Raw genomic sequence first — 21,921 nt, 5'->3', positions numbered from 1 at the left:
CCAAATTAATTTCCATATTCCCATTTTATTAAAACTCTCATAATCGTCATTACCACAGGATCTTTGGTGTCCCACGAAATTCTTTTACAACACCTAATCCTCATTTTCACTAAATAAAGAACCAACTACACATTTATGGTAAGTCATAACAACACATCCCTCTTATCTGGGCAGAAGAGGAAGTCGAATTCTGGTCTTTTCCACTATCATGACTTAAGCTAAGGTACCGATCCAGCAGTGAAAGCATATACATAACCACACATCCAACAAGAACACAGTTACAGTTTTTAAAATGTCACACTTTCGGTCGCCGTCAGCTATTCTCGTCCAAACACATGAATTGTCCTAAAAGTCTAAAACAAACCCTGCATACTTCATAAAAATAAGGTGTGCATATGGTCAAAAATGAGATGTGTCCTTAAATGATGGTACAAGATATTTAGCATGTTCTCAAATGGAGTTTAAAGTAAAAAGGTCCTTCTTTCTTATCATAGACGCATTTTTTTTAAATCAGGATTGCATTTGTCATTCACACAGAGAGTAAAATAAATAATCAAAATGACATCCAACACAACCAGACTTTTACCAATTTTTCTACCAATTACTAAAACACTGAACATTCAAAAGGCTTATGAAGGAGCTATTCCGGTATTGTCGGCTTTTGCGGTTCAGTAAGGAGAAGACTCCCCAAGGCACTGAACTCATTGAAAAACACCAAAGGGTATGTGGTTTCTGAGAGGTTCCTCAGCTGCCATTACTTGCTATGAGATCACAATCCAACTGAATCTTACATCCACAAACTTTCAAAAAAACAAACCATTCCTAATGGGGACAGTTTTTTTTTATACAAAAAAGCTAATTCAAGCCAAGCAGCTAAAATAACAAAATCTTTTACACAAATAATAATTTTATAAATGCTTGTTAACGAAAGGCCTGTGCATATGCAAATGCATTGACAACTCATCGCTAGAGTGGACCAATCGTACATGAGAATCTAAACAAGCGCAACAGAACTCACAAGGCAAGTATTTCATTTAAAAAAACAAAAACCCAACCCGAAATATGGATTTAAGTTTTTTCTTCTTGATTTATCATCTCTACATTTACAATGCTACATTTATTTATAATAAAACTCTGTAGGTTCAGTGGCGGACACTCACAGACATCCACATCCACACGTACACGCATACAAACAGTGTCCGTCCTCAGTGACTCTCAGCAGTGTGCGCGCATTTAGGGCCGTCACTGTCCTAAGTGTCCAATGTCCAAAAAAATTCTCTTTTATGGGTTATTCAAGTGTTTATTGTACATAATCCAGATCTAAAATAGAGATACGTCTGGTTTATCGTCTGTAACATTATTCTCGGTGCAGTTCGGAAGGAGAAAATGGTGCTTAAGTGCAATTACTTGCCATTTGTCTCTTACGCATCATAAGAGGCTTGTTGCGTTTGGTAGAGTGGAATGAAACCCTCGGGCAATCGATTGATTCGAGGTGAATTACTGGAGAATTGACAATCAGCAGCTGAATTGCGCAAATTGTTAAAAATTTAGTGCGAGAATTGTAACATCTTACATTTCGGTTCTGAGTTTTAGGGTATTTCTGAGATATCACATCAGTAGGATTCGTACAAACGCATCAGGGATTTAAATCGCAAGAAACGCGACTGCGAACTGACCCATACACGCAAGTTAGCGGTCACATGTATAAAAGAAAACTGCTCAGCGTACCAAAATTTCACTTAATGTGCATGTGCGCTCGACAGCCTACATGCTAATTTGCTTTAGCCCCGCCTCCTTGTTTATAAGCTCTGGAACTGGACACACATGCAGATATGAGAGATCTGAACCAGCGTGAGGGTTCTTGAACTGATTTTTCCATCCATTGGACAATTACAGACAACATGCTTTCAAAAGTGTATTTTTCAAACGACAGATAAATAAATTCAAATTAAAACCATCATAAAATTCGACATCTGGAAGTTTAGTGGGACACGTTCACGCGCATAAGTCTTTCCAGTCTGAGAACTTCAAAGTAGATGTTGTTCTAGACACTGATCAACCGGATGACTGGAAATCACATTATCGAACACACAAAAAAATAATCACGTCAAGCATAATCTCAGAATTTGAACACAAAAACCGTTAGAGGTTGTTGAGAGAGTTAGTGTTAAGCTGTGAAGAGTCTTTACTGCTTTACAGTTCCTCAAACTGAAAATGTCCTGAAGACAACAGACCCCAATGGATCCAAAGGAATCGTAAGGACACGCCCCCAGACACAACTGGCACTTTGATTGGCTGATGATTTTTCTTGGAGCTTGAAAGGGTGGTTAACTACAACCGTGTAATTCCGTACTGTAGTACGGGAAGGATTCAAGTATGATACCCTTTCTCGCATGGAATGATGTAATGTCAGACTCAACCTTGAAAGGAAGAAAAATTAAAACTTAAGTGCAACACGCAAGTGCAATAATGATGCTTCCCCAAAGCGAGAATCTATTGTTTTGACAGAAAGGGTGAGGTTGACGCCTCCCAGTTAAGGAGACGACATGAAAAACTTGGCACTCATTCATTCCCAAATAAGGCCAGAGTGAGAGGAGTCAGAACTGAGGCGGGAAGTTCAGTGGCTCCGCCCCAAACATCATGTCCTGTCATTGTAACAGGCTCCACCACGAACTGCAGACCAGTTTTGAGATGTTCGTCTTGTCTCAGACGCAAGACTATCTGCCATATAGGTCGTCAGGATAATCTCGGCTCCGGCTTTCACTGTAGCTGTTATGGTCATTGTTATTATTGTTGCTACGGTTAGACATATTCAAACCGCTCGGGGATGGGTGGTGTTGCACGACATCGGCTTGATGATCGGCAAACAAGTCCGGCTCAACCATAGGAGACACCCTCGCGACTTCAGAGCGAGTTGTAAACTGTGGCGGAAGCGGGGCACCGCTGGACCCTGATGGCCCTGGAAGTTCTAGAGAGTCTACCAAGGGTTCAGTGCGAAAAAGAGATGGGATAGCGAGTCCAGCAGGCGTTTCCGCGGTTGGGTTTCCCACCTGAGTCGTCCTGACCGAGGTCTGCGAGCCACGGTGAATCCGATGGCTGACCACGATGTTGTTTCCGAAGCCACCCATCGAGGCCATAGTAGTGCTGCGTTCCCGCTGGACCACGGCCGTCATTCCCCCTTCAGCCATTAGGCGGCGGATCCGAGACAGCGCGTCTTCTCCCGAACCCGGCTCGGCTGCTGAGTCCGCTAAGATAAACCAGACAGAACAGTGAGACGCTCTTATCAGATAACGACAAAAACAAAACGAGACTGGATTAATTTCAGAACATGGAAAATTAGTGGGCAGACATAATACGTAAGATCGGCGAAGAAAGCTGGAGCAAACAGAATTAAGATGAGTAATTCATTTATGTTAATTATGTTTTATCTCAAAAGCACACACACACACACACACATCCAGGTCTTGGTTGACCAAAGTAAAAAAACAGCCCAGCAACAATTAGGTCTTAGCGAGTTATCTATTATCTCTCCATGTGTGCACACTGGGGCCCATTAAACCGAGAAAACGAGGGTGCAAATTAAATTAGACCAGCTAACAGCAGGTAATAAAGCACTTGAAACAGTAATAACAGTGTAAAGCCCTCAGTAGGACACAACACAGATCTCAGAGAGGTCAGTTCAATCAATTTCACTCCATTACCTGTGTCAGACGACAGAGGATGAGACAGGATGAGAAAGAGTGAGACGAAGCAGTTACCGTGATATGTGGGGGGCAAGTTTGTCCGGTTCAGCGACCCCTCTGAGACCGATGCCTGAATCGGTGTGTGTAACAGTGTGTGTGTCGTCTCTGGGTGTGTGTGTCTCTCAGTGCTGGTGCTGGCCACCTGAACCGCTGCAAGAGTAACACATTTGGCTGCTCTGAGTGGACATAATCAATATTACTTAACTAGGTTACAAAAATGAACTGGAGCATTATAGATATCCGTTACAATCGCTATGGCCTTGAGCAAGACACTTCAGTGCAGGTCTGTCATTAGTGGCATTACGGCTGGGTGATATATATATATATATATTGAATATTCAAAATGATTAGCTGGAAATATAAAATTAAGAAATAATATTAATACATTGATTATGTGACTATTAAGTTTAATACAATTTTCATAAGTTAAAGCCACTTTAATGAAACTGATTCATGTACTTCATATAAAAATATATAGAAGATCTAGAATTTAAGATCACATTTAATACTGTGAATAAAAGTATTACAAATAAAAGTTTTAGGATTTAAAAAAAAAAAGTAAAACAAATAAAAGTTATGACAAAACAAATACTAAAAAAATATGAAAATTGTTTTAAAAATCTGTAACAATTTTTTTGTTCTTCCACTAGTGGCCTTTTAGATCCCACTGAATATGTAGCTATATATTGCGGTTTAGTTATGCATGTACATAAATACAATTTTATATCATTATCCCATAATTTTTACTGTATATTCGTTTCTGTTTTAAGAAAATAAATAGTGGATTTAGTGCAAATTACATTTATGCAAATGTCTTACTGTGTCTGGATGTGTATGCGTTTTGGAAGGTACTGGCTGGAGGATGTTCTCTCTCCGTCTGGGTCTCGGCATTCTGCAGTCGCACCACTGGTGTCTGCGTCCCCTGTGAGGTCACAGAAGGCGTGGCCTGACGTGGCTGCAGGCCAATAGCGTTCATAAGGCCCATGTCGCGGTCAAATCGCCAGCCGGACCTGCTCGTCCTGTAAGAAATATACACAAATGAGCATTTTTAGGATCATGAATAACACTGGACTATGATATAACAAGCTATGACTTATGAATTCAGATTAAGTTAGTTTCTGACCCTGGGCGCTCCACTCCACGGGTTCGGCTGCTGCTGTTGACAGTAAACAAAGAATCCGAGGTCAGATCCGACGGACTGTCTGCATCACTGCGGAAATCACTGAAAACAAAACAGATATTTTTGACTTCATTATCTTGTTTACACATCTAAGTAACAGTAATGTATGCTTCACTTCAGGTTATCTATCACCTCGAAGGTATTCTCAGCCTCAGACGTCACACCCACAGACCATCTGATGCATAAGGCACACAAAATGGGAAACGCTTAAGGAGTTTTCAAAGGCGTAATCAGATTGTTTGAATTCTACAGGATTTCTGGGAGACGTGCATGTCACGTTCTTGAACAGTCCGCCTGTAAACAAAGCCGTTGTGACGCCAAACCCCCTCATGGAAGAAGAAAGCCAACGTGTTTACAACTGTGACAGTGAGCGCTTATGATCAAGTAAACGCAGGATTTTCAAAAGAATGAAGTTTTTGCAATAAATTTGCACAATGTTCTTGAATGAATAATTTATTATTCCGGGACATCAACTTCATATTTCCACGCCCCTAAACACGACATGTAACAAAACGAACTTTGATTGGTTGCTTTACATGTCGGTCAGACGTCCTCTTGGGCGGTCCTTGGACAAAAGTCGTGATGGAGTCCAGACCTTCTTGCCATCATTCTGAAGGTCTGGCTACATAAGACTAACGGCCCTAAACATGACGGTGAGCAAAACAAACTGTGATTGGTTGCTTTACATGTTAGTCAGATGGCCTCTGGGTGGTCCTTGGCCAATGAAAGCAGCTATGGATTCCAGACCTTCTGCAATCAGTCTGAAGGTCTGGTTACACGAGACTACCCCAAATGGATTCATTTTGTGATGATGACTGGCTGACTGTACATTATACCTCTTATTACACAGCTAATCACCAAATATTTAAATAAATAAATGGACATTAAATATCATATTTTATCATGTGAAGAGCAGGAAACTGCAGAGTGATACAAGACACATGATACTATTTGGGGTATTGGTTGTTGATTGTAGAACGGCCAATCAGAAACAAGTATTCCTGCAGATCTCGCATTATGCTTTTAAAACCAGTAATATACACAGGATTTGACCAAATTACAAAATTGAACAACCAAATGGCAAAGAAGCAATGGATTTATTGTGACATACTCCATCTGTCCGCGTGGGCTGTGATCTGATTATAAACCCATCAGTTTGGGGGAGAATTCCTTGAAAGCGATGAGCTGCAAAAGTCATGGGGCACAGGGGTAATGTGGCCTGTAACCTTGTTAAAAAACAATAATCGCTTTTTTCCATTTGAACACCCGAGTTTCCTGCCACTAATGAAGAAGGTAATCTAATGAAAGGCGGCTTCAGGTAACACTGATTTATTAAAAGTCCTCATATAGTCCACATCTGAAAACTGACACTGATCTGGGATCAGGAACTTGACAATTTAATTGTTAAAGATGAAGATGATTTATAATGAATCAACTCTCTGGGTATTTGGCATTTTTAATCAATATTGACATGGGCTCTGGAACACGTTTATGGAAATTACTGGTTGTAAAAACGCAGCTTTTATAGCGCTGTTAAACTGTGTTTCGTTTTATCTGCAAGTTCCATGGCTCCTGTTCTTCACAGTGGCACTTGTTTTGTTTTTCTTTGATGGATGGTGTGGCGTACTGGTTAAAGACGTGGGCTAGAAGCCAAAAAGTTAAGTAGAAGCAATTCACAAACCATCACTATCATTTGCTCTATTGCAAAACCTTGCATTTGCCTACAGAGGAAGTATTTTAAGTAGGGTTGTTGATTTAACATGTTAATTTAATTAATTAGTTAGTTATGGAAAAAATCGTGTGTTAAAATAATTTACGTATTTAACGCACACACACCCAGCCCCAGACGTACAAAGGTCATCTTACATTTCATAAAAAAAATGCCCCTGTATGAGTTTTCATATTTATATGATCTAGTTAAGCAATATCATACGAGCAGTGACTGCAATATCACACGAGTGCTGTTTCTGTCCAGAATAACATAAGTGCAAATGTGGTATTAATTTTCTACAACAGTTAAATAACTAAGAGGTTAATATTTTGTTTGTAGACAAAATATTGTGTGTTTTTGCTCAATTTTGCCACTGAAAATATATCCTATAAAGCCACAGCAGAACTGTTGTGCTTCTCTGCATTTTCAACGAATCGGGTGAACCAATGATTCAATGGCTCATTTAATAAAGAGAGCCATTTAATTCCTGTATGAATCAGCCGTTTGAGATAATCGAATATGAATGAATGAATGACTCATTGATTCAATGACTTACTCATTAAGATGTTTACCGCCACCTACTGGCAGTTTTAGTTTATTATTTAGAGCATAATTTCATTTTCTTTTTTAAATCACATTTCCATTTGAATAAAATAACAAGACCCATTTAAAACCCATTAATCTCATGTCATTATTTATGCAATTGTAATTGCAGTGTAAATGCATTCATGCCACCTTTGAGCTGCAATAACCGGTCTGTAAATATATCTAAATATCAATTCGGATGCAGCTTGTGAAAATAAAAAAAATCATGGCTATTGTAGCCTAAAAGTTAGCGTAAAAAATTATATGTTGAATCAAACTTTTTGACATGTCTTCTTGATGCTTTTCTCATTAAACACAATAATGACCTTATCTTTTGGGGGTAGTTTCTCAGCCAAAATGTATGTGCAATTAATTAGATTAATTCATCAGCACATCATATAATTAATTAGATTTAAATTTTTAATCGCTTGACAGCCCTAATGTTGAGGCTTCATAGTAGTTTTTTGGCCAAAATCTAAAGCAGCAGCAATATATCCTCCAGGCAGGAGACAATACCATAATGCATTATATATAAGGCCAGGTATGATATATAGTTACAATATAAAAATGTTAAACAAGCTCACATTTCATTACTAAAAAAGTAACAATACAAATTGTGGTATTTGACTATATTACCCAATGTTTGTGTGCGATGTATTTTTATACTTATTAGAATTTCACACTATTAGCTTAACAACATGCTAACTCAAACAAAAGACAGTAAACAGCAAGGCATCTCAATAGGTTTTGGAGTTATTGTTGCCATAGGCATACCATTTTGTCTCTTGAATAGGTATACTATAATGGATAAAAACACTTGGTAAATGAATAAAGTGTATATAACTGTTTTACGATTTGATAAGGACATTCAAATTTGCTAAGGACTAAAGATATGCGTGTGGAGCAGATGGTCTGCTGGGTGATGGTTGTTTTAGCTGGGTGTTTACTTACACTGGCCTGCAGATGACCAGATCGCCCTTATTGGTTCCGTAGGCCAATCCCATGCCTGGCTCCGGAAGCCACCGGGCTGAGTTAATACTGACGTGTCTCCGTTGGTCTGGAGCCATGGGGTACACCACATTAAACATCATCTGCAGGATGCCAAGAAAAAACGGACCATAAAAAAAAACGGAAAGCAGAAAAACAGTGCTAGTCACAGTACTGAATCAATCTTTACAGCTTTATTGGGTCTATGAATAAATAAAAACTCACCATAAATACCAGTTTACATACTAGTTTTTTTCTTTTATCATTTCCTTTCCAGTTTTGCATTTATTGAAAAATAAGTGACATTTTCAGGCTCTTACTCTAATGGAGGTCTCTCCTCCGTGTGGCTGCTGCAGACGGAACACTTGCGCCACCATGTGGTCAGTGGTGGGATGGAGCAGGATCCGTCTGGAGGCCAGTCCTACCATCACATAGCAGCCCATGGGTGATAGACTCACTGAGATTGCATTTGGACCTGAAATGCAAGTTAAAAAACAAAACTCAGAGGAATTTCTGCAATAAAAAAAGTAACCATTTTAAAACTAAGCCAGAATTGTCACAGTGTTACTGCCAAAACCAAAAGTTATTGGTTAATTTGAATTGTTTGGTGAACTGTTCCTAAACACCGACCGAATCTCTTGGTGTACAGCATTTCTCCAAGATTGTGGGGAGCAAGGGAGTAGACGGCCAGGATGCCCTCATCTGCAAAACCCCGCTGGCTGCTGGGAATGAACACGGCCAGCAGCTGCCCGTCCGCTGAAATATCACAGCTGGCATCGTTGTAGATCTTACAGTGAGGAACCAACACATTCACAGAAGCTACGACGGAAAAAAAAAAGAGACAAATATGATGAAATAAGATGAAATAAGATAAACAAACATATTGTAGCTTCTGAAGAAGTTAAAAGTAAAACTTTCAAGCTACCTATTCAGATAATGTCAAGCAAAAACTGATGTATTAGCTCAAAACCAGTAGAACTTGGAAGAACGCACCATTGCTGATCTCCGGAAGGTCAAACTTGGTGAAATCCCACCACTGCAGCCTATAAGTGGTGTTGGCAATGTTACTGGCCACAGCTGACTGGCCGTCACCTATAGATGCTCCTGCAACAGAGCATTACGGGTAGATATATTTAATTCTCTTTAGTTTGTTCAAAATCACTATTCGTAGAGAGAGTTTCTGACCTTATGGGCTAAAAATGATTCAGAATGCTTCATAAATGAAACAGAATAAGAAACTTCCAGCTGTACCTGCTAATACTCTGTTGATGGAGGAGTGAGTGGCCAGGCCTGACTGACCCCTTTCATGGAAGAGTCCAGCGTAAGGCAAGTACTCCGGTAACAGGAACCTCCTTCAAACAAAAATACATATAAAGAAATGTTTACATTAATCAAATATATTAACATAAATGTATCAACTTGATACAATCCCATTACATTTATTTATTTATTTATATTAATATTTTCACTTAGCAAGGATGCACTCAATTGATCAAAAGTGACATTAAAGACATTTAAAATGTTACAAAAGATTCCTATTTCAAATAAATGAACTTTCTATTCATTGAAGAATCCTGAAAAAAATTTATCACAGTTTCCACAAAGTATTAGGCAGCACAACTGTTTTCAACATTGATGATAAGAAAGGTTTCTTGAGTAGCCAATCAGCATATTAGAATGATTTCTGAAGGATCATGTGACACTGAAGACTGGAGTAATGATGCTTTGCCATCAAATTACACTTTAAAATATATTAAAATAGAAAAGTTATTTTAAATTGTAATGATATTTCACGGTATTACTGTTTTCACTGTATTTTTGATCAAATAAACGCAGCATTGGTGAGCATAAGAGACTTTCCGACCCCAAACATTTGAACGGCAGTGTATGACAGGCAATGACAAACGTCACATATGACACTGACCTTGGAACAAAGCGCCCGAGTGAGGGGGCCGACATTCGAGCATTGCGGGGCATTCTGTGTCTTGTTCTGTCTCCAGGTTCCCTGTAACAGCAGGAGAAAAGAAATATTAAACACTTTCCTTTTTAATACAACAGTAAAATGGGTTCACATGACTGTTTAATCGTGAGTGCAAATGCAATGTGTTGTATTATCAGACTCACTCGATGTCCTCATAGTCTCCATCACTGGCTTCCGGTGGCGTGGAGGATGGGTTGTTGGACTGGCTTTCAGCTTGAGAGTTTGAGAGCGTCCGTAGGCGATTCTGCAGTGAACGCTGGCGTATGCTTTCTCTCCGAGACAGATACTGGATCATCCTTTGAGCATAGTAAGCAGCTGGAGACAGCCTGAGGAGATGTGGAAGAGGTTAAAGAGGGGGTCAAACTCTGAAGTTTGTACATACGGGCTATACAGGAGTGTAACTGTTTCCAAACGGGTACCTGGCAGGATCTGGGTATATAGGATGATCTCTGGAGCCAGACATATCATAACGAGAAAATGGAAACAGTGACGATTCCAACAACCTCCTAATGCAAAAGATGAGAAATATATAAGTAACAGAAAAGACACTGTAAAGGTGAGGTCACATTTACCGTTGTTTTACAGGCGAAGTCATTTCAATAGGAATACGCACAACCTGGAATTTTAAGTAAGGGCAAAAGATTTCCCAATGCTGATTTTGCAATTGGATCAAGTTGGTCATGCAAATTCCCCATGTTGACCAGCAGAAAGAAAATGTTGCTAACGTGACCGCACCTTAATAACCAAATTTGGATGTGTACATCTTTTTCTTCCTCACCTCCTGAGTGAGTCCTCATCCGGATTATCAACAGGCACCTCCGGGTTTAAGGCGTCTTGCGCTGCCTCAGAAGAAGCGCTGGCCGTTGGTTGCCGGTACACGCTTTCCCACTGCCCTGTCTCCTGATTGTACACCAGACCCATGGGCTGCTGCTCCTGTAGCCCAGAGGAGGACTCGCTCAACTCCATAGGCCTCATCTCAGGGGCTCGGGCTTCCACTCGTGCACCCTGACCCGGGTCCTCAAACGGAGGCACTGAAAGCGGCCAGGATGGTCCGTCTTGAGAAGAAGAGGAAGAAGAGGTCTGACCAGAACGTTCCCATCTCTGGGTGTCATGGTTGAAGGTGAGGAGGTTGTGGCACGAACGGCAGCGATTGGGGTGGTTTTGCGAGGGGCCTGCGACCGTGTCTCCATTTCCAGTGTGGGAAGAGCCGTTATGCGAAGGCCCAGGTCGATCTGTGTCCATGCTAGTGTTGAGCAGCTCCTGCATCGGTCCTGGTCCACCTCCCACCTCTCGGCTGCCACCAGGTCGCTCCAACTCCTGCATGCGCTCATATTCCATGAAGTAACGGCTCAGGTTGCACTGCAGGACGTTGCGTATGGAGGCGGGGTTGTTGCGTTGGGTGTTGTCGTAGAAAGGGTGATGGCCGCTACTTGTGCCATCATTGGCTCGTCCCCGGTTGGGATCCATTCCGGGCAGCACTAGGCCCCGCCCTTCCGTAGCAGAGGTGTATATGGGTGATGAAGAGGAACCATCGGGGAACCTGCGCAGGGAGAGGAGATCCATTGAAGAGGAGCTCGTCCTAGGAGGGGGCAGCACACCCCTTCCGACACTGCTTTCTACCCCAATCGCACCTAACCCATGTTCATGTCCGGTGCTCAGCAGACTACCAGACCAATCAGCCCCAGGGAGACGCCCGGGGCCCTCGAGAGGCCCGGGCACCTGTGACCCCAAGGGATCAATAGTCCTAAGAGGCAAGAGACCCCGATGTGTAGAGTTCCCCGCAGTCCCGCTGAACACACTGCTAAAAGCAGAAGGTCGATCCGTGGAGGTGCGGTTCTGGCTGGGGGCGGGCGAGAAGGCGGAGGGGCCCGACTGAGTCTGCGGTTGAGGCGGATCCGAAGGCTGGAGGCCTGTCGGATTCTGCGTGAATAGGTTCCGCGTGGCGGCGCAGCGATTGCACAGGCAGCCCAGACCCAAATGCTGAGTGCAGCCCTGTGAGGCCGAGCGGTCACTCGGTTCCGTCCGCACCGGGTACTGGAACCGAGGCATGGGAGGCTCACGGGGCTCCGGGGCGGGACGGGACTGATCGCCGGCCTGTGCCCCAGAAGAGCGAGAGGACAAGATGTGCAGGAAATTGTGCAGGATGGGCGTGCGGCGTACAGGTGGAGAGCGTAAAAGAGACCGTTGGCGGAACAAAGCCATCTCCATACTGTCCATGGGAACTTCAGAGTCATCTTCATTCTACACAAACATAGTAAAACACTTATGAAATTACATTTATCACTTTCTGAAAAGGGACGTGCACATAGAACATTACATTACAGCTATTTTGACAGGAAAAAGAGTCGTTTCTAACCTGCTGGTTGGATGGGTTCACAATAGCAGTCAAGAGATTATGACCTAGAGGATCAAATCTCACCAACCTGGGCAAAAAATTATAATAATTGAGGATGAACAATTTTGAAAAAAACATTAATATCAATATCAATTGGCACACAACCCATTTCACTTGTGCAATGTTAAATTTTAAACTGAAACAGAATAGTAAAGGAGAAAAAAAATGCAGGTCAGGACTTGTTATTACACATTAATGATTATGAAAATTTCCTTTAACATGCTTTGATGAATCATGCACAATAAGAAAGGAACATGTATTAAAAAAGTAATTATGGTTAAAAAAAAAGTGTCATGTTAACCACTATAGACAGGATTGCTTCCCCACCGGACACGTTCTGTCTCGCTGGCGGTCTTGACCACAGCAAAAGGTTCTGGTCTGCTCCAGTCCCAGAAGTGAAGTTCGTTGTTAGTGGCGATGAGGAGGAGCTGAGCTGTGGGGTGGAACGCTAGAGAAGCGATGGCAACATTACTCTCCGTGAACCAGCTCTCACTACCACCCTGGGAATGGGGAAAAACATCCACAACGTTTAATTAAACAGCAATTTCAAAGCCAGTTATACGAGTAGATGACTTGCAAATGGATCAGACCAGAATAACTGCTTTGAGCTGCTACTGAACGGTATGAAAATCAAACACAAATTAAAACACAAGATAATAATGTTTGCTAAAGGGGAAGGTCCACACATCTTAGGAATAACTAAACCATTAAACAAAGACTGATGCTCACATGCAGGTCCCAAATGCGGACTTCTCCATCAAGGCACCCAGAGGCAACCAGGCCAGGGATGGTGGGGTGAAAGGTCACACACCAAGGTGTGCGTCGATGGCCCACTAAAGAGTGCAGGCACTTTCCTGTTTTCACATCTGTGATGTAGATGTTGTGGTTGACGTGGGTTGAGGCCACAAGATTCCTATAAACATATGTAAACAACATCAGAAAATTATGTTTTTTTCCATTACTAGTGTACAACACTAGTGTTTTTTTGTTGAGAATGTTGTTACCTATCTGGACTGAAGGCCAGCAGGAAGGTTGATCGTGGATTATCCGGCAACTCTACTTTCTGTAGAAATAATTGAGACATTTAAATTACACACATTAGCCTCAGTGAACATTCAGGGCCAAACAAAGACTATTAAAATTATAAAATAATATAATTTATAATATATTATTATATTAGAATGACAACAATTAAGTAATATTTAGTTTGTAATTGTATCAATATTGTTTATAATAATATTAAATTAATCTAACAATTAAAATGCTAAATCTGCTAAAAATGCAGGTAAAATCAAAAACTTGACATAGCAAACTCTTGTTCTGACAATTTTTTCAATGTACTGTGAGTAATATAACTCTCAGTGGATGTTTTTTTTCTTTTTTTTTTCGTTATACAAGAAAAACACATAAAATGACAAAGATAGGCATTATTTCTACAGTAAAACAGGAACATGCATATTACTATGATTACAAATTTGTTCACAGATATGGATGCCATCAATCCTGATTTTCCAAATGTTCAATTTTCCAAATGTTTTGTATATTCATGCAACTACACACAATATAACACTGGACCCTAAGGATCTATAATGCTTGGTTTGCAATTTCATTTCATTCATTACTCTCATTGAATACAAAAAAAATATGATGATATAAGCAAATTTGACCATTTCAGCTGAATGGTTCAGGCCATTCAGGCTTTTCTCAATATTCTCTGCTGCAAAAATGTAGTCATTATTCTGATTCTAAAATCTTGACCTGGTCTATATAGAAACGTCTGCTGAGTGTAGTCCAGAAAGAACCATTAGAGACATTAAGGTTGATATCCTACCTGGCTCTGCCATTTCATCCAGCGCGTTCGGTCTTCCACCAGCTGCTGCAGGAGCCGCTGGGTGCCCAGCATGCGAGCTCCTCGCTCTCGACCCGACAGGATCAGCACGGAGTTCCTGTTATGCAATGCCATTTTTCCTCTCTAGTGCTCCACGGCCCGGGCGGCCTTCCTCGCACACGGGCCGGACACTAACTCAGCAGCACGCCGGCCATGCAGACTGGTGGACGGACACAAAGCCTAAATCAACACACAGCAATCTATGGGTCTGTAACATTTATAATAATCACCGGAGAGCTTCTGACAGATCATTTACTGATGAAATAAAAGTGGCCAAGAGCAAGTTCTGTGTTTATTCCCTGTATTTATAACAAGATATCAACACACAGAGACATTGAACATAAATTACAGCTTATCTCCAGACAAATTTCTGAACAGAACTGACTGATCAAGCAACATAACCCTTAATTTCAAAGTTTTAACAGTATATGCAAAAACAATACCTCCCTGACTACAGCTGTTTGGCAGATCTGTTATGGCTCCAATGGGCCCAACAATCAAATCCATCAAGCATCACTCTACCATCTTTTACATGACATATCAGCAAAAGGAAAACCTTATGGGCGTTTAGCCTTGATGTTACACCAAAACTTTACCTTTGATATGATCATTATTATACATGCATGTTGTGGGGACAATTAAAGCCCTATCAGATGTGCTGAACCATGTAAACAAACAAGCCATTTAAATCCACACCATGCCAGTGAAATCTTCATTCACATTTGATCAACAGCAAACCAGAGACAACAAAATATGCTCATAAACAGCATCAATAAAATAATTAAATGTGTTTTCTTGTCGTGTGACTAACAATAACTCACTGCCGTGCCCGCCCAAATATGGAAACTGAACAGAAGCTAGTGTTAGCCACCGTTTATTCACTATAAACATTCATTTATTTGAAGATATTTTAGTTATAAAAGAACCACATATACACACATAACCACAAATACACTCTAGATGTTTTGAAATACAGATTAAACCGTGAATCGATATTTTACATACCTGTTCTGTTGTGTTTGTCAGTGAAATGTCATCGAAGGCGCTGTTAGCCTCTTAGCCTGTTAGCCGAGCTGGATCGTTATTAACTAACCTGGAATGATAACCGACCGATCCGAAGCGGCGAGCAGATTGCATTCATGTCATTTAGGAGTATCTCAATCAAACCGTTCGGATTATCGTGACATTGAGAGGATGTATTGGGGTAGCTATAGAATAAATGATGCTAGCTAACTGGTTTGTGGGTAGCTCGGCGTAGGCAGGCATACTAATCGAGAGAAGACTGCGTTGAGCTACTTTAGGTCGGTTAATCAATTGCAGAGTGGATTGCACCTCCATGACAGTTGAATTCGGATTGTGATATTATAACTTATGGTCATTGGTTTTAATTTATTTAATATATATTTATTTACATGTATTTATATCTTAGAAAGAAGTGTATTATAAGGTTCTAAAACATTTAAGTGACGTTACATAAAGGAACAAAGTGAAAGTCCTTACAAAATAGTACCGTGGCATTACTATATACAGTGATTGTGTCAGATCATAATACCATGGCACTTTGTTTCAATAAGTAATGATTACCATATTGAGGTTTTACATGGGACTCAAAGGTACTTCAAAGAATACCGTGGTGTTGCTATATGTGCCATATGTGTCTCTTTTTTGGTAGCAATGATTTCTCAGAGAAACATGTAGTTTTAAAATAGCACATTTATTTAAGCTTTAAATAATTACATACTAAAAAACAATTCAAAGTGCGCAACTGTATCAAATCTTGACGACCTATGATAGGATTGTGCTTTAAAATACAAAGATCATATAATTCTAAAACATTTCTAATGCAAAGCACTCATTTGACTATTTTGCAAAAATAATGACATTTTTTACAGCATAACCTATTCATAGATGCATTAATACACAATCCTTAGTGTGACAACTCACATTTACTAATTGTATGCATTAAGATAAAGTCATTTTTTTAGAGCAAATCTTCTGTGCTTCCTTCAAAGGTGTGTAAATACCTGTGCATTGCTTCTTGCATTCAAATATACCATGATATTCTGGAAATAAATATTTTAGGAGACGGCACATTCTCGAAAGTCCATACAACAACTCAAGCTCTTCAGCATGACACTTTATAGCAATCAAGTCGGATACAATATGCACCCTTTTCTGTGAAAAGTAGAAACGCTTGTTCTCAGTTTATCTTTATAATTTAATCTTTATATAAAACTGCCCTCTGAGCATGTCTAGTTGTGCTTGGCCCGGCCTCCTTTCAGGTAAGTCTTCCAGCGTTTCACATATTCTCTGAAAATGGGGGCGCTGTCGATTGATGCGAGCAGTTGTAACTGGTTGATGTGAGTGGTGTGGTAGTCCCAGCGTGCTAAATTAGGGGCAACACCAAGGGTAAAGTGTCTCAGGTCATAAACAGTTCCAGAGCCTGTGTCAAACAACGGCAACATAGACTTGAGTGACTCCAGTCCTTGACTGAAGAGTACGCCCGCTTCTCGACCAAGCTTGTTGCCTGCCGTCTCTGCCACATCGTACAGCCCAATAAGAGAGTAGATAAAGCCGTTAAGAACAAACGAACTGGGCGTTGTGGGGTATTCCTCATACCAGTCATACTTGTTCATGAATGTAGCCTTGACGCCATGTTGTTCTGAAGTCCTCTTGAAGGGGGATGTTGCTCGGATTGCGGCGCCGAGGTATGCAGGGTTATGCGTTGCCAGGTACGCCCTCACTAACGTCGACATGGCTTGGCCTTGGGCCATGGCGGAGTACCATCCGGGCTCTAAGCTCTTGAAGCCCTCTCCGAGCTTACGGGTCACCTTGATCGGCCACCCTCCGTGCTCATCCTGGTTATAAAGAAGCCAATCACTGGCAGCAAAGAAGGCAGCCATGTGTGCGGTGGAAGACACAGTGATATTGCTGATGAATCCAGACCCTCTAAGAACCAGCTGGACCACACGGCGAGGCATGATTTTGGTCGCTTTCACCACTTTGGTGTTGGACAAACCAACGCCTTTACGCAAATCCGTTACTAAGTCACGACTGACGGAGCTCCAGGTGGCTCTGGGGCCGATGCCGTAGTTGACCTCTCTGGCTTTAAAGGAAAGAAGGAGTGGGCTAGTTATGTAATGGATAATGTAAGGAGGTCCCTTTTCTGTGGTCTCCAGAACAACAGAGACACTACCGTTGGAGATAAACTTCACATCAAAGGTCAGGACGAAATCTTTTGCGTTGTCCAAGACCAAAGTCACACCATCGGAGTTCTCTATGGAAATACCACAAAGTAATCATCCATCTTTGATAATTAACAGCAAAACAGTCCAAACAACAACTACAACTTCAAACATACAAAAATTCACAATTAGTTCATACCCGCTGTGACAAAATGGTGCGCAAACCCAGAACGACCTTGATCCTGGAGCTTGGAGAGAGTGCAACCCTTAGGGACGACCCACGGACTTAAGCCCTCTTTTTCCTCTAACATGCCATATGTCTTTACGTCAGGTGGCTTCTCTGTGAGGTTCTTGCTGTAGTGGCTCAGCCCATACTGGGCTATTTGGATGGGGTAGAAGTACCCCTGAGGACCCCACTGGGTAGACATTGGTACACCTGTGAACATAAAAACACAAAAGGTTGATTCCAGAAATAGGATAACTCAGTATAAAACCATTTATGCAAGGGGTAGCCAATCCTGCTCAAGGAGAGCTACCTTCCTGCAGACTTCAGCTCCAACCCTGCTTCAACACACCTGCCTGTAATTTTTAAGTAACCTTAAATTACCTGATAAGCTTTCAGGTGTGTTAGTTGGGATTGGAGCCAGGAGGGTTTCTAGCCTTTACTGGGGCACAAGCACTCTATATCAAATGTGATTCCAAATTTTGATATGTTTTTTTTATATACTGTTATGGATATAGTCTATAATATGTCTTTACCCCCAATAGAGTCGTTCACAAGGTGCATGTGCAATAAAGATCTGCTTTATCGCTGACAAACTATAAAGCATTTTCAAGTTTTGGTTCCTAAAATGGATTGTTTGTAAATATTCACCTCATCCATCATTCTTTTGGTTTTCTGTTTTATAAAGTATCCTGTTACTATTTTGATGTGAGAGACCAGTGTAAACGATTCAGTGCAACTGTCCGAATAAATCAAACTGAATCTCAAACAATTTCAGACCTTTTTGCAAAGCCGATTAAAAGTTATTCATTAGCGAATCTAGAATTGTCCTATATTTTAACATCATTTAATATTATACTGGGGCACAGCAGTATTTTGGTGGGGCTTGTGTCCCAGTTGGAGAAGCTGAACTTTGAAGGACAGTAGCTCTCCGCAAGCAGGGTTGGCTACCTCTGATTTAAGGAAACTACCTTCCACACCGCTGATGCATTTCACCCGATCCCGCACCTCCACGTTGTAGCCTTCAAAAGACATGAAGACACCATCCGGGTGGTAAGGCTCCCTCTGGGCGTACACCCGAGAGTAACTGTGGGAGAACTCAAACCGCTCCGTCCCATCATACTGCACCAGACGTCCGTAGACGTCAAAGTACCGTTCCACCCAGCTGAAGGGCAGATACACCTCGCCCCCTTCCCTACGGCCTTTTATGATCACATCTTCATTGATGAGGCAGTCGATCTGCTCATAAGTGACTTCTCTGGATCCAGGTGGGGCCTCGGGGGCCTGCCCGTTGTCCTCCTCCTCCTCCTCCTTTTCTGGGGTGGGCGCAAACTCCAGCGGAGGTCTGATCTGTGTGGTCAGTTCTTTGTCGCTGGAGCACTTGTTCCACAGCAATATAGTGATGAGGGCAAATACAGCACAGATGACTATCAGAGTCTTGTGATTGATTCGAGCCACCAGACAGCGCATTGTCACATCACAGCCATGCGGTGTTAGTGGAACTGACACCAGAACATATCAGGAAACCTTTATGATTCAGGTATAGCATCTGCAGACAAAGGTAAAGATGGTGAATTTGGGTCCACCATTTTGTCATATTCTAGAAATAACCAAAAAAATAAATAAAAAAATGACAATGCCAAATCTTACCATCACAAATCACTGGTATGAATTTTATGGTGAAGCCTGTCAGTCATATTACCAGTACATTTAAATATAACATTAAACGTTAATGTACAGTATAGGCTATCTGGATTCAACTTGCATGGTCAAATTATGAATGAGAAATCATTCCCGTTACTGAGCACTAATCCTTCAGCACATACACAGACAGGCGAATGATTAGAAAATCTAATCGCATCACTCTAAATTGAAACTGCGAGGGCTCATGTGATTTTGAATGCGAATGAAGGCGGTGAACAACATGCAGAGCTGTAAAACGGAATGAAACCATACTTACGATCACCTGAAAACAGCACGACGTCTGCGCGAGGGTCTATGAACGCATAACATAGTCAAACAAAGAAAAAATAATGCTGAAAGATTCCTCTCGCCTCAAATCTGCAACATAGTAGATGCTACCCTGTACTGATGCAGCACTGGCCAATGAGAGGCGAGTGACCTCCGTGGCAGCCAATCACCAATCTAATGTCAGATAGGTGTGACATAAGGTGAATATTGTGATATATTTATTTTCTTCTTCTTTTTTATTAATAATTTTACGAGTATGTATTTATTTGATAATGATTAATATATATGACATATTTTAGAATAATATTGAGGTTAAAAGGAATATGTTACGTTTATACACGGGTTTCTTGTATACAAACAATACCGGATGCGCGCGCATCCAGGGGCCTGTTTCAGAAAGGAGGTTAAGTGAAAACTCTGAGTATGTTAACCCTGAAATGAGGGAAACTCTGAGTTTTCTGTTTCAGAATGGGAGGTATGTTAAACCTGAGAAAGCAGAGTAAGTCAAGCCTGTTTCAGAAAGAGAGGTAACTTATACTCAGAGTCAGTTACCATGGTAACTTACTCTGTGAACCTAACCTGGTCGGGAGCAGGTTTTCTTCAGTAAACCCAGAGTTTCTTTCGGTCTCCTCCCCTTTTTAAAGAGGAAGTGGTGTTTAAACACCTCATTCATTCTTTCAGTACATTTTTATTAATAAAATTAATCTTTTATTAATAAATAAAATATTGCTTTTTTTTTTTTTTTATAAGATGAAGTCTATATAACTCCTTAACTGGCAACTGAAAACACAGTAGTATATTAGAGTTACATAATGTAGTTCTAAACAAATTCTACAGAATTAAACTGTGGCATTTACTGGAAATCACTGAACTGTTCATCTGTGCAACAGAAGTTGATGGACCGTCCTCCACCTTCCACACTCTGGGGGCGCGGGGAGAGATAAGAATACCCGTTTATACTTAGATTTAAACTTAGATTTAGACTTAGATTGAAAAGTAGCTTTCCTGTAGCTCAGTGGTAAGAGCACTGCGTTAACAATGCAAGGTTGTGGGTTTGATCCCAGGGGATTGCACATACCTATGTATAAATGTATAGGATAATGCAATGTAAGTCGCTTTGGATAAAAGCGTCTGCCAAATGCGTAAATGTAGATTCTATAGGCTACTCCACATAAAAATGTGAAAGAATGTGTAGACACATAATGTTAACATTACCTCTGTAGCAGCAGAAACTCTTTATCCCCATGTGATGAGCATTTGGTTGAGTACACTTTATAACACTATTTGTCATAATTTCTGGTGTATTGAGTAGGCAACTTACAACTACCTGGGTTTCTGTTGGGACAGGAGGCTCCAAAAGACAGATATTACCATCAGAATCTATTGGGACCAACAAAAATCCTAACCCAAAGTAAAATAAATGGAAATATCAAAAATAGCCTATATCAAAAATAACACATATGTAAACCTCTTACATTTTATGAAGGCCCTTGGATCTTCGGGAGTGACTGGCTCTGAAGTCCGTCCAGGAATTCCCTCAGCCAAAAATGCTGCTGCACTGCTAGACACTGGATGCTTTAGTTATTTAATATGTCACATGTTTGTAAAGCCAGGTAGCCTACACTGCAGTAGGCCTTACTTGACTGAATTATGTTTTTATATTTAAATTTCAGCTGCTGCCATGTTCTTTTAATACCTGCAGGATTGCCATACATGAAAATTAAAATTAGGTTGAATAACATACTGTTCTTCCAGTTTCACCTCTGATATTATAACAGTTGGGCAAGTTACTTGTATTACTAACTACAAATGACATCTTCAACATTGTAATTAGATTAATGTAATAATGACTATCTTTAGAAATTATTGGTCTACTTATTACTAATTACTAAATCCCATGTCAACCTTAAACACTTGAACAATACAAGGAGAGACAAGAAACAGCACTTTTAATGCTTTCAAATAAACAATATACAATTGCATGAATTATTCTTGAATTGACCAAAGTGTGTAGAGGGAGAAGGTTACATAAAAAATATAACTTTTAAAAATGTATGTTAAATAGCCTATAC

At 40.8% G+C, this 21,921-nt stretch overlaps 2 protein-coding genes across 3 annotated transcripts; both read right to left on the bottom strand.

Moving 5' to 3' along the window:
* Positions 1-5: 5 nt before the first annotated feature.
* ambra1b (autophagy/beclin-1 regulator 1b) lies at positions 6-15,732 on the bottom strand. Of its 2 annotated transcripts, none has more exons than XM_082159567.1 (19): positions 15,476-15,732; positions 14,414-14,650; positions 13,587-13,645; positions 13,312-13,495; positions 12,910-13,082; positions 12,544-12,610; positions 10,966-12,428; positions 10,607-10,693; positions 10,331-10,513; positions 10,131-10,211; positions 9,458-9,558; positions 9,200-9,310; positions 8,837-9,025; positions 8,527-8,681; positions 8,171-8,310; positions 4,867-4,965; positions 4,563-4,762; positions 3,759-3,893; positions 6-3,247 (listed from the first exon to the last, which is right to left on the bottom strand). In XM_082159567.1, exons 2-19 carry the CDS (start codon positions 14,543-14,545, stop codon positions 2,718-2,720), a joined length of 4,089 nt encoding a protein of 1,362 aa, XP_082015693.1. In that variant the 5' UTR covers positions 14,546-14,650; positions 15,476-15,732; the 3' UTR covers positions 6-2,717. The 2 variants fall into 2 exon arrangements, with proteins under 2 accessions (XP_082015693.1, XP_082015692.1); XM_082159566.1 differs by having other exon boundaries at positions 14,414-14,630.
* A 148-nt stretch (positions 15,733-15,880) lies between these two features.
* On the bottom strand, positions 15,881-19,972 carry glcea (glucuronic acid epimerase a). Its single transcript, XM_082159568.1, has 4 exons — positions 19,839-19,972; positions 18,850-19,427; positions 17,855-18,091; positions 15,881-17,747 (listed from the first exon to the last, which is right to left on the bottom strand). The coding sequence occupies exons 2-4, from the start codon at positions 19,346-19,348 to the stop codon at positions 16,723-16,725; spliced, it is 1,761 nt and encodes a 586-aa protein (XP_082015694.1). The 5' UTR covers positions 19,349-19,427; positions 19,839-19,972; the 3' UTR covers positions 15,881-16,722.
* Positions 19,973-21,921: the final 1,949 nt, after the last annotated feature.

Source organism: Leuciscus leuciscus, assembly GCF_965113295.1.
Source record: "Leuciscus leuciscus genome assembly, chromosome: 25".
NCBI classification, from domain to species: Eukaryota; Metazoa; Chordata; class Actinopteri; order Cypriniformes; family Leuciscidae; genus Leuciscus; species Leuciscus leuciscus.
This window is presented reverse-complemented; position numbering and strand designations above follow the sequence as displayed.